The sequence below is a fragment of the Ochotona princeps genome, chromosome 16, assembly GCF_030435755.1.
Source record: "Ochotona princeps isolate mOchPri1 chromosome 16, mOchPri1.hap1, whole genome shotgun sequence".
In the NCBI taxonomy this organism is placed as follows: Eukaryota; Metazoa; Chordata; class Mammalia; order Lagomorpha; family Ochotonidae; genus Ochotona; species Ochotona princeps.
This window is the reverse complement of record NC_080847.1, coordinates 25,285,153-25,297,514: the sequence shown is the minus strand read 5'-3', so window position 1 is coordinate 25,297,514 and position 12,362 is coordinate 25,285,153. Positions and strand designations below refer to the sequence as shown.

The window sequence follows — 12,362 nt, the reverse complement described above, 5'->3', positions numbered from 1 at the left end:
GCTTGTATCTGACGTTTATCATGTTGAAGAAAGTTCTAGTCCTATATTACTGAAAATTCTTGTTATCAAAGGAAGTTGGAAGGATGTTAGAATGTGTCACTTTTTCCTGTATCAATATGATTATGTGATTTTTTCCCCCTTAATTCTGTTCATCTGTATTTCTCTGTGTGTTGCATGACTGGGATAAAGCTCACTTGGTCATTATATATAATCCTTTTAATATGTTGCTTTGTTTGGTTTGCAAATGTTTTCTTGAGGACATTTGCATATGTATTTAGTATATTTAACAGGATATTTGTCGTTTATAGATTTTGTTTTTTTGGTAAGGACTATTTAGCTTTGGTATTGGGGAAATGTTGACTTCATAAAAAGAATTAGCGTATCCACATCTTCATTTCTCTGAACTGGTGTCATTTCTTCTTTAAGTATTGGATATTATTCATCCTGTTTGAGCTCCGTGTGTGTGTGTGCGTGTGTGTGTGTGTGTGACTTGCTAAGTGATTCTATAAACAGCTTTTGGGATATTACCAGAAGGTTTTTCAAAGCAGTTGCATTGCCAGCAGTACATGTGTGAGTTTTACTTTTCCACATCTAATTGAGCAGTTGTTATTTTGTGGGTTTTTCTTTTCCCATTTTAATGGGTATGGAGAGATCCAATTCATGGTTCTAGTTTATATTTCCCAGTTAGCTAGTGATTTTGAGCATCTTTTCATGTGCTTGTTGACCAGTTGTGTGTTGGGTTCTTTTCCTCACTTTTTGGGGTGGTGGTGGTAGAGTTTACTTATTTTCTTACTATTGAATTATTAGAATAGTCCCAAAGCCTTGGGACCCTGAGTACATGGGAGATCCAGGGGAAGCTCCTGGCTTATGGTTTTGGATTGGCTCAGCTCTAGCTTGTTGTGACCATGTGGCGAGTGAACCAGCAGATGGAAGATCTTTCTCTCTGTATCTCCTTCTCTGTAAATCTGACTTTCCAATAAAAATGAATTAACCTTTAAAAAAATTTGAGGCCAGTAACATCTCATTTATGTGGCATCATGGATTGGAAGTAGAACAGCTGGAATTTTACCCAGCACCCATATGGGGGTCCTGGCAGCAGAGGAGTTGGCTATGCTATTGCACCAGCCCCCTCAGTTTCTTCTTGAATGGAATATTACTTCTCTGGTATATCATAAGTTAATGTCGTGAATAATCTTTTAAAGTCCCTTTACTAGTTTTAAAGAACAACACAAATCTATAAGACTACAGTAAATCAGAATGACTTCAGAATTTTTATATTGTTTTAAGTTCAATGTAATAGCAAGAGTGTATGAACTAATGTTATTCAGCTAACTTATTTTGAATACTCAGTTGTATTGTTTATTTCTGAATTATCTTTTTCTTTTAAGTTTAGTTTTAAAGCCTAGCAAATTTTTTTAGAGTACTTAATTGTTAATTTGAAAGTCAGAGAGAGAGGAGAGCCAGGCACTGGGAGATCTTCCATCTGTTGGTTCACTCCCCAGATGGCCACAATGGCCAGGGCGGGGCCAGGCAGGAGACATTGTGTGTGGGTCTTCCATGTGGCTGTAGAGGCCCAAAACGTTCGGCCATCTCCTGCTGTTTTCCTAGGGGCATTAGCTGGGACTAAAACAGCGTTCATAAAGGTCAGTAGCAAAATACAAGTTTTTTATGCCTGTGTTGATGACTAATAAACTGTTATGTAGAGGAGCAAATGCCTCTATGTATGCTTCTATGTTCAAGACAGTGGTGACCAAATGAAGCAAAGATACTTTATTAACAGTGTTGAAAATCATATAAGCCTAGAACAATGTCTAGCTTTTTCAGTATTAGCAAACAATTTATTAGGCCTTTTCTACCTATCGGTAGTGTATATGAGCATATATGTATGTGTGTATATATATATAATATGGTATATATACAGCTATATAAACATACATGCCCCCAACACACATGTATATTTGGTCGTTTGTATCCATGGGTTTTAGCACTTTGGGTTCTTCATCCATGAATTCAACTAACCTTGGACTGAAAATATTTGGAAATGTGCATTTGTAGTATACATGTATAGACTTTTTCTTGCCCTTATTCCCTCAAAAATATCCTGTTAAAGACTGTTTACTTAGTGTTTATATCATACTCAATATAACAGGATTGTAGAGATTTGATATGTGTGGGAGCATGTGCATGAGTTATGTGCAAATACTACACCATTTTTATAAGAAGCATGACTTGGGCCCAGTGCAGTGGACTAGAGGCTAAAGTTCTTGCCTTGAACACACCAGGATCCCATATGGGTGCTGGTTCTAATCCTGGTGGCCCCACTTTCCATCCAACTCCCCACTGGTGGTCTGGGAAAGCAAGCGGCCCAAAGATTGAGACCCTGCACCTATGTGGGAGATCCAGAAGAAGCTCCTGGCTCCTGGCTTCGGATCAGCGCAGCTCTGACCATTGAGGTCACTTGGGGAGTGAATCATTGGATGGAAGATCTTCCTCTCTGTCTCTTCTTCTTTCTGTAAATCTGACTTTGCAATAAAAATAAATAAATCTTTAAAAAGAGCATGTGTTTTGTGACCTGCAAAAATTCTTGGAATCACTCCTTACAGGTGGTGCAAAGCAGCTGTGCGAACATCAATGCGGAAGTCATCATTTTTTTCTTGTCACGGCTTAAGCTGTTGTTTTCTCCTCAGCTTGATTTTCAGAATTTGTACAGTTTGATAATGTAATTAACAATATGTATATTTCAATTGATATAACCAGAGCAGCATTAGGAATGGAGTAGTGAATATAGCTATTACTATGAAGATTCTTGCTTTTCCTTTACAGTTATCTCAGTCAGTTGACTGTGAGGAAGGCTGATCTTCCATCCTAGATAAACAGAAGGACTGTGGTAGCAGTATGTGGGATGTCCCAGCATACATGTCTGTGTTGTTAACTGATCCAGATGGCTAATATTGATCTCATTCTGGGCTAGTTTATTGCCACTTCATCCGGTTGCATTTTCACATTTACTCGGTGAAGGTATTTATCTCTTCAGTAAGTCCAAAGCAAAAGGTCCTAGTGCCCTTGCTTGTTTTAGAAGGATTGATGTCCGCTGTCTCAACGGGATAACTTTGAAGTGCAATGCTTACAGATAAATTTTATAAATAACTAGTAGTTCCAATGACTGATGGCCATTTTTTTTAAAAGATGGATGTATTTATTTGAAATGCAGTTACAGAGAAAAAGCAGGGATCTGGGACTCAAGTTGGTGACTATAGAATTGCTGGTGTTATAGGGAATGGCTTTACACCATAACACTGGCTCCTGATGACCAATTTTTTTAGTAGTTAAAGTCTTTATTGATGTGTTTAAACTGTACATTCTCCACAGATCATATTAGGGAGTTTGTAGGTGAAGTTTAATCTGTGCCTAGTGGGAAGAGACATAGATGGGATCAAAAGGAAAAAAAAAAAAACAGTCACAGGGAAACCAAAAAATACACCACGGGTTACCAGAACCTTCAGATTAAAAAGAAAAGAGTTGTGAGCATCAACATCAACTGTACAAGCTGCACTAAGACTCGTGTGAAGGAAACAGAAACCTCTGGGGCTTTCTGCAGTGTGTGAAACACACCCCTTGCATGGCGCACAGCCTCCCCACACCTTCTCCAGCTGTCCGCCCTATGCAGCTGTGGTCTTCTCCCAGCGGACGGCAGGGAGGCCAGTGACAGTAGAGGGCCAGGGCAGGTACTCTCGGTGGGAAACGTCCAAAGGTGAGAGAACACACCTTTGGACAGACGGGTGGGGTGGGAGGAGTGAGAAGCTCCAGGCAGTGGAATACACACTTGTGTTTGCTTCTGTGGAAGAATGGGATTTGGAAGGAAAGCTGTGGTGGGTCCCTGCTGTCTGTGGCGTTCAGCCTCTGTGGCCCCACGGCGGTTCAGCTGGTCCGTGAACCCACTCCGGGCAGGCTTAACGGTCTGTTTCAGGGATGGTCACAGGTCCCTGCCATACGTGGCTTTCAGACAGCTCATTCTGAAAAGCAGGCACTGCCTTCTTTTTGTTTTCTTTCCCCAGTAAAAACTGGGACAGTGAAAGAGCCTAGCACGATGGATTTATACAATGTAACTGGAACAGTCTGCATATACAGTCTACAAACGAAAATCAACAGTTTCCGTTTATATAGAGTGAGGGTGTAAGACGATACAACAGCAGTGGGGTTGCTTCTGATTAATTTAAAAAGAAAACTGCATCAGTCAAATATCTGCAATAGATCTTTTCATTTCATGTAATGTTTATATATCATAGATTGTTGTATTAACATTTGTCAGTCCTTTATAAGAATGGAATTGCAGTTCTACAGTAGTACACTTCCTGCTGATGACCAATTTATAAAGTAAGGACTGCTATATGCAGACTTACTTCATATTTTTTTCCTCATAGTATGTGAACATCATATTGAAATAATGCGCATTGCTACTTTTAAATATGTGTGATCATGTCACTTGCAGAACCCTTTTGTTCCCCATATACAAGATATTAATCAGCTGTTTCCAATGAATTATCCTGTGAAAGTATTATCCACTGAGATTTTGTATTTTTTAAACCAACTGTCAACTTTGTTTATAGATGATTAGTGAATGTTTATTATTAAACTTAATTTCTCTTGTTCTTATTTTCCTAGGATTCTGACATTTTGTGACATGTCACCATCTGGAGCAATAATGAACACTGGCCTGTTTTTGAGTAGTTGATGACGTGTATAAATGATCCAATACTATTGGATTGGATATTCTGAGGAGCTGAATATACTCCGTTTGGAGCTGACGGCGTTAAGTTGTTAGTGAATTTTCAAGATGACGGACCCAATGATGGACTTTTTTGATGATACTAATCTTTTTGGTGAGACATTAGAAGGTTTGTCAGATGACGCATTTGTACAACCGGGACCTGTTTCTCTAGTTGATGAGTTGAACTTGGGTGCGGAATTTGAACCTTTGCACATAGACTCACTGAATCATGTTCAGGGTCCTTCGGCACATCAGAAGATGAATGATTTTGAACAGATAAATCAGTTTGACTCAATGAAATTTCATCAAGTTAATCAGTCTTTTGGTAGCTCAGCTGAGCATGTGTTATCTCCACACTCTCAGTTTAATTGTTCTCCAATCCACCCCCAAAACCAACCCAATGGTTTGTTTCCAGATGTAGCAGATGGAAGTCCAATGTGGGGCCATCAAACAGCTACTAGCATTTCAAATCAGAATGGATCTCCTTTTCACCAACAAGGACATTCACACTCTATGCATCAAAATAAAAGCTTTGTGGCACACCATGACTTTGCCTTATTTCAGGCCAATGAACAACAAACACAGTGTACTTCACTACGTTCACAACAAAACAGAAACAACCTTAACCCAGGGCAAAATTCTCTCAGTCAGTCTAAAACTTTTATGGATGTTAATGTTTCTGGTTCCCACAGAGTCAGTGTTAACCACCCACCACAAATTACTAATGCATCTACTTCACAACAGTCTCTTTCAATGCAATATTCTCAGACGTCCAATCCTTCAGTCCACTTCCTCAAGTGTAGCAGTCATCAAGAAGGAAATTTTAGTGGACCTTCTCCAAATATGACTTCCTGTTCTGTCAGTAATTCACAGCAGTTTTCTTCACATTATTCCTTTTCCAGTAATCATGTGTCACCCAACAGTCTCCTTCAGTCTTCTGCAGTTCTTGCACCTAATCATACAAATCAGAGTTTATCTGATTTTACTGGAAGTAACTCATTTTCACCTCATAGGGGAATCAAGCAAGAATCTACTCAGCATATTCTGAACTCTAATACATCGTTGAATTCAAATAACTTCCAAATGTTGCATTCGTCACATCCTCAGGATAATTACAGCAACTCCAAGTTATCTCCTGTACACATGAACTTCTCCGATCCTGTGGACTCAGGAACTCCAATGGGCCATTTCAATGATCACGTAGAAAGCAATGGCTTTTCATCTTTAGAAGAAAATTTACTTCATCAAGTGGAATCTCAAAATGAACCATTCACAGGCCTTGACCCAGAGGACCTGCTTCAGGAAGGGCTCCTTCCCCAGTTTGATGAGTCAACGTTTGGGCAAGAAAATTCAAGTCATGTTTTAGATCACGACCTGGATCGACAGTTTGCTTCCCATCTTGTAACACGGCCTTCTGATATGGCTCAAACTCAGTTGCCAAGTCAGACTCGGAGTTGGCATTCACCGTTTTCTAACCATCAGCATTTACATGACAGAAATCGCCTATGTTTACAACGACAGGTATGCAGTTCTTTGCTTTTATTTTGGTGGTTTTCGTGGTGACAGCTTCTACACATTGATTTAATTTTATCTGAGCTGTACTTAAGATTTCTTAAATTCTCCTGAATATGGTTTTCTTGACATAAGTTTATGTTGCTTCAGAAGTCATTGAAAATGATTCATTGATGTACTCAAAGCAGTAGCGTAACTTTTGTATTTTGAAAATTATAAAATTTTAAGACTTTCTTATAAATTTTAACTGTGATTATCTTTACAGGTTATTTTTAACAAAAACAAACAGAACCTAAATAACCATAGTAAAGGAAAGCAATAGGTTGGCAAAATTTTGTCACAAGTATAATAAAAACAGTTAATATTTCTATAGAAAGCCCATATAAACTGCTTAGCAAACTTTAAAGAACTCAGTTATTAACCAGATAAGCATTTTAAAAATTCACACAAAAGAGTACATCAAATTAAAAAACAAAGCCAGAAGAAAATGAACTTTAATAAAAAATGTAAGTATGGACAACAGTTACAGTTTTGCCTATAAAAAAAAATGGTACTGCATAATACTGGCAAATTTATGATGAAATTGGTACTTAGCTTTGTTACTTGATACAGATATTTTGAGAGAATTTGGTGATATGTGACAATAATACAAAAAGATCACAAAAGCTGATTTATCCAAAGATGTTTATATTATTTGGTACTCTCATTTAAAAAAATTAGCTAGAAATGGCATTGCATAGCTTTTTATAAGATGACTATGTTGAGCACTGAAGAGATTTTGAAGAGTAACAGTACTGGGGAAAGCATAGTTCATGGTTAAGATGGCAGTGATGTGTGAGCATGCGCCCTCAGGGTGCGTGTCGTGGTGTAGATGCTTCAGCTGCCGCGTGAGACATTTGCATGCCATGCTGAGTTAGCGCCTGGAGTCCCAGCTTGTCCACCTTTCATCTAGCTCCCTGCCGCTGCCCACGACGCAGCGTGTGTTGGCTGTCATACATGAGTTCCTGGCCCCCTCCTGGGAGACTGGATGGAACCTCTGGCTCCAGACTTCAGCTTGGCTCACTCCCAACTCTTGCTGCCATTTGGGAAATGAACCAGCAAATGGGAAGCCTATCACTCTGCCTTTAAAATAAGTGACTTTTTTTTTTTTAAAAGATTTATTTATTTTTATTGAAAAGGCAGTTGTACAGAGAGAAGGAAAGAAACAGAGGAAGATCTTCCATCCACTGGTTCACTCCCCAAGCGAGCACAACGGCTGGAGCTGAGCTAATCCAAGCCAGGAGCCTCTTCGGGTCTCCCACATGGGTGCAGGGTCCCAAAGCTTTGGGCCGTCCTCGTCTGCTTTCCCAGGCTACAATCAGGGAGCTAGATGGGAAGTAGAGCCGCCGGGACTAGAACTTGTGCCCATATGGGACCCCGGCACGATCCAGGCGAGGACTTTAACTGCTACGCTATCATGCCAGGCCCAAAAATAACTAACTGTTAAAAAAAACAAACACAAAACTCAAGCAAAGAATGCAGGGTCTTGTTCTAGATTGTTTTAATTTCAGCATCAGCTCCTGTGTGACTTTGAGTTGGGTATGCAATTTTGTGTATCTAAACCATAAAATATGAAATAAAATAGGACCTGTTGAATAAGACTTTCAAAAGAATTGCTACATCATGGGAAAATGTTTAGAACTATGTGAAATATGTAATAAGCATTATTTTAATAGCAGCATGAAAATATACACATGAAGAATTACCAGAAGGATATATGCTGATTTTGGGTAGTAAAATTGCATTTTATCTTTTCTCTATACTCTCTAATTTGTCAAAAAATTATATTTTATTTCCTTTATTTGTTTTTTAAAGATTTATTTATTTTTGTTGGAAAGTCACATCTATAGAGAGAAGCAGATACAGAGAGAAAAGTCTTCCATCCACTGGTTCACTCCCTAGGTGGCTGCAATGGCCGGAGCTGAGCCCATCGAAAGCAGGAGTCAGGGTCTCCCACGTGGGTGCAGGGTCCCAAGGCTTTGGGTTGTCCTCGACTGCTTTCCAAGGCCACAAGCAGGGAGCTGGATGGAAAGTGGCGCAGCCAAGAAATGAACCATCACCCATATGGAATCCTAGCACATGCAAGATGAGGATTTTAGACACTAGGCTACTGTGCTGGCCCCTCCCCCCTCTTTAAAAATTGTTTTAAAGGCAAAGTAACAAGATAATTGACAGATTTCCCATCCACTGGTTTATTGCCCAAATAACTGTGATAGCCAGGATTGGGCCAGGACTGGAACTCAGTATGGGTCTCCTACATGGGTATCCATGACTCAACAACTTGAGGCATCCCCTGCCTTCGAGCGTACCCGTCTGCAGGAAATTGGAATTGGAAGTGGAGCCAGAACTCAAACTCAGGCATTCCAATAGGGGATGCATCTTAACCATTAGGCCAAATGCCTGCTCTATACTTACTTTAAAAATATTTGTATATATTTTATGTTTTTCTGAAACCCTGTTGTAAAATGAAGGGTTCATAAAATGTTTCAAGTAACTTTGTTGTCATTAGGTTCATGGATAATGAAGTATGAATCATTTTCCAGTTTGTAATTTCAAGATTTCAAGTATTTGCAAAAAAATCAGATTGACTTTAGTTCTGTTTCAAATAATATTTCCACCATATTTCTTGAAATGTCTTGAGAGATATGAAGATACTTGAATGATATTTATATAATATAATGTATACATGTAAGGAAACATGACATTGCACCAAAATATGCATATTTTCTTTTAAAAGACTTATAAATCCTCCAGCCTCCCCCTCTTAGGAGTTGAACATTGTGATTTTGCTCCCTCTGCTGGAGGAGAATCAAGCATGTTAGGAAGGATGTATCCTGGGAAAAACTGCTACTGATTGAACTTCACCTATATGCGTCCGTGATTGGTTCAGATATTTTGTCCAGTGTATAACTGAAATTGCGAAGCATAAAGTTTATTAACTTCTTAATTTTTCTAAGGCTTTTCATCAATTTGTTTTTGTTGTCTTTTTTATTTTTAATATTTCTTTAAAGGGCAGCGTTAGAGAAGGACAGAAGGTAGGACAAGGAGAGAGTTCATCTGCTGATTTAGTTCCCGGATGGCCAGTATGGCCAGTGTTGGACTTGTCCACAGCCCAGAGCCATGAGCTGCTTCCAGCTTTCCTATGTGGGAACAGGACTCAAGGATTTGGGTCATTTTTTACTTCTTTCCCAGCCATTATCAGAGAGCTGGGTTGGAAGTGGAGCACCCATACGGGATGCTCGTGTTGGCAGCTCTCAGCTTAAGCTGCTATGCCGTGGCATCAGCGCTAGTCACAACTGGACATGCCCAGTGTACCTTGGACAAAATTGAGGTGAGAAGAAGTTAGATAAATTCATTCCCGAGTCACCTGGATAGTAAGCATGTATGCTGGAATCAGCTCCGCTTGATTCTCCAGTATCTGTGGTCCTCATCCCTTTTCTCTGTATTTCGAAGTTATAACTGCATTGTAATATATGATACCAAATGATTTCTTTATTCCAAAATCTATCTAATTTGGAATTTTTAAGTGGAGAACACTGTAACTCTTGTTTTCTGCCTGTATCGACAATATCTTATCCATTAATACAGGGAAAATATTCTAAAACAACCACATAAGAACAAGATTATTGCTTTCAGCAGTGTTTTGGCATATTTATGTTTTTTATAAAATAGTAACAACAAAACCCTAAAAGAGAAACCCAGTAATTATGTTAAAATGTTTCAAGAATTTTAGTTATCAATATTAGCTCTAGTCAGTGGAAATCACAGAAAAGCAGATTTTCATTTAATACAAGGAAAAAACGTGAAGCCCAAATGAGTCATAGAAAGAATTTCCATAGTGGGTGTATGATAGATTCAGTTGCTGGGTTCTTTCCATTCTTAAGGATCTATAGTTGTAATTTTAGGCTTAATGTAGGATAAATCATATTGTCTAGCTCCTGAGCAGCTATCATAATTGATGAAGAAAGGTAAAGAAATCTGACAAGTCCTCCAGCATTCAGCAGTGTCAGGAAATTACTTCTTGGAGATGGTATTTTTCCTATTGCAGAGTTGTGGCGCTTGTCTAGAATACTCTGTTAGGAGACCATGTGGAAGAAATCTGCAATTTTTATAATTTTCTTAAGAAAATACTCAAGTATTACATTCTTTATTTCGCTTTCATTTGCTTAAAAGGCAGATATACAGAGCTTTCATTCTCCAGTTTATTTCCCAAATATCCATACTGGCTGTTAGTCCCAAACTGAGGGCTTCTCCCCAGTGGGTGGCAGGAACCCAAATGCTTGTGTCACTGCTAGCTTACAGGAGCTGCGTTAAGAGGCAGAATTGGCCGCCAGAGTGGGGAGCCCAGGTACCCTGAAATGGGACGTTGATTCCATAACCTGTATTCTTAACTGCCAAACTCCTGGCCCTGGTAAAATGTTTGATGGTTATTCTTACACTTCTACCAATTATTTTTATTTGATATGCATTTAGATATTTGAAAATTTACTAAAGCTGAAACTTTCTGTGCAAGTTATTAGAAAAAGGAAAATGTATGTGAGGAGACTTTTTTTTTAAAGATTTATTTATTTTATTACAAAGTCAGATATACAGAGAGGAGGAGAGACAGATAGGAAGATCTTCCATCCGTCCGATGATTCACTCCCCAAGTGAGCCGCAACGGCTGGTGCGCACCAATCTGAAGCCGGGAACCTGGAACCTCTTCCAGGTCTCCCACGCGGGTGCAGGGTCCCAATGCATTGGGCCGTCCTCGACTGCTTTCCCAGGCCACAAGCAGGGAGCTGGATGGGAAGTAGAGCTGCCGGGATTAGAACTGGCGCCCATATGGGATCCCGGGGCTTTCAAGGTGAGGACTTTAGCCGCTAGGCCACGCCGCCGGGCCCATGAGGAGACTTTTAAAGTTTATGGAAAATGGAATTATACTTTGGTACCAAAAATTTGAAATCTTTGCATATGAAAGGTCTTCAAAAAAATGTGAACATGTATATCATATTTATTATATATTATGCATGCATATATTATGTTTTATACATGATTTCAAACCTTTTTTTGCAACAAAATAAACACCTTTTAATTCTGTTTTCTATGGACAGTTTAGAATAAACTTTTATAAGAAAAGCAAATGATTTGCTATACTGGGTTATACCATTGATCTTAGAGGCTACCAAACTGCTCATTTTTTCCTAGAGGTTATTTTTCTTAAGTCAGAAACACATTAAGTATATACATTGTGAAAATTTGTTACTTAGACAAAAAAGAGAAAACCACTTAAGTAATATTTACATTCTGCTCGTGAATAATTAAAATTTTTATATGGTACTTTCTCTCCATTAGAATTTGCCTGAATTTTTTACATTTGCCACTGTGTTAGTTATAATAGGTTTCAGAGTTCCAAAGTCGGACCAAGCCAAAGCACAGCCTGGAAATTTTTAGGAATTTCTCTTTTAGGTGCTTTTCAGTTAATGTGGGTTTATTTTTGGTTGTGCTATTATTAAACTATGTACCAATTTATAGAAGGGCTATATTCTTCCAGTAAACTTCCCAGTGATCTAATTAACATGTTCCCATTGTTACTAGTAAGTAACTTTAAGGCTGTTGACATCTAGCATACTTACTTAGGGCAAGAGTTGAACAGGAAGTAAATTCCAGGGGCGGGGAATATCCAGCACTGATAAGACATTTGTGAATTGGTGTAGTATGTGGTGAGCATGAAGTCGAACATGAATTTCAGAATATGTATAAGAAAATACTGTTGTGTTTAATTTTATTGTTGCATACTCCCAAATACCTTAGTACTTCTCATTTACTTATAAAATAATGTCATCTTCATTTCTGTTACTTAAGTATTACATTATTTTGGAATACTTAAATATAGGTGATCAGATCTCTATTTGAGGAATTGGATTGAAATTATTTTAAATTAAATAAATATTTTGATGCAATATGATGTCAGTAATTTATGGAAAGAGATGATAAATGTGTGATTAAGAAGCACAGGCCGTAGTTTTTAATTAAATAAAATGGTCATTTGCTATTGTCAGCC

The 12,362-nt window shown here is 38.5% G+C and overlaps 1 protein-coding gene across 8 annotated transcripts in view; it reads left to right on the top strand.

Annotated features, from left to right (window-relative positions):
• Positions 1-12,362, top strand: part of CHD9 (chromodomain helicase DNA binding protein 9) — a 230,587-nt gene that overhangs the window by 88,405 nt on the left and 129,820 nt on the right. For 6 of the 8 annotated variants that reach the window (XM_058674690.1, XM_058674693.1, XM_058674689.1 and 3 more), the window contains exon 2: positions 4,663-6,289. In XM_058674690.1, the coding sequence (XP_058530673.1) occupies positions 4,835-6,289 (1,455 nt within the window). In that variant the 5' untranslated portion in view covers positions 4,663-4,834. Of the gene's footprint in view, positions 1-4,657; positions 6,290-12,362 lie in introns of those variants that run through there. The other 2 variants (XM_058674695.1, XM_058674692.1) reach the window with 1 other exon arrangement.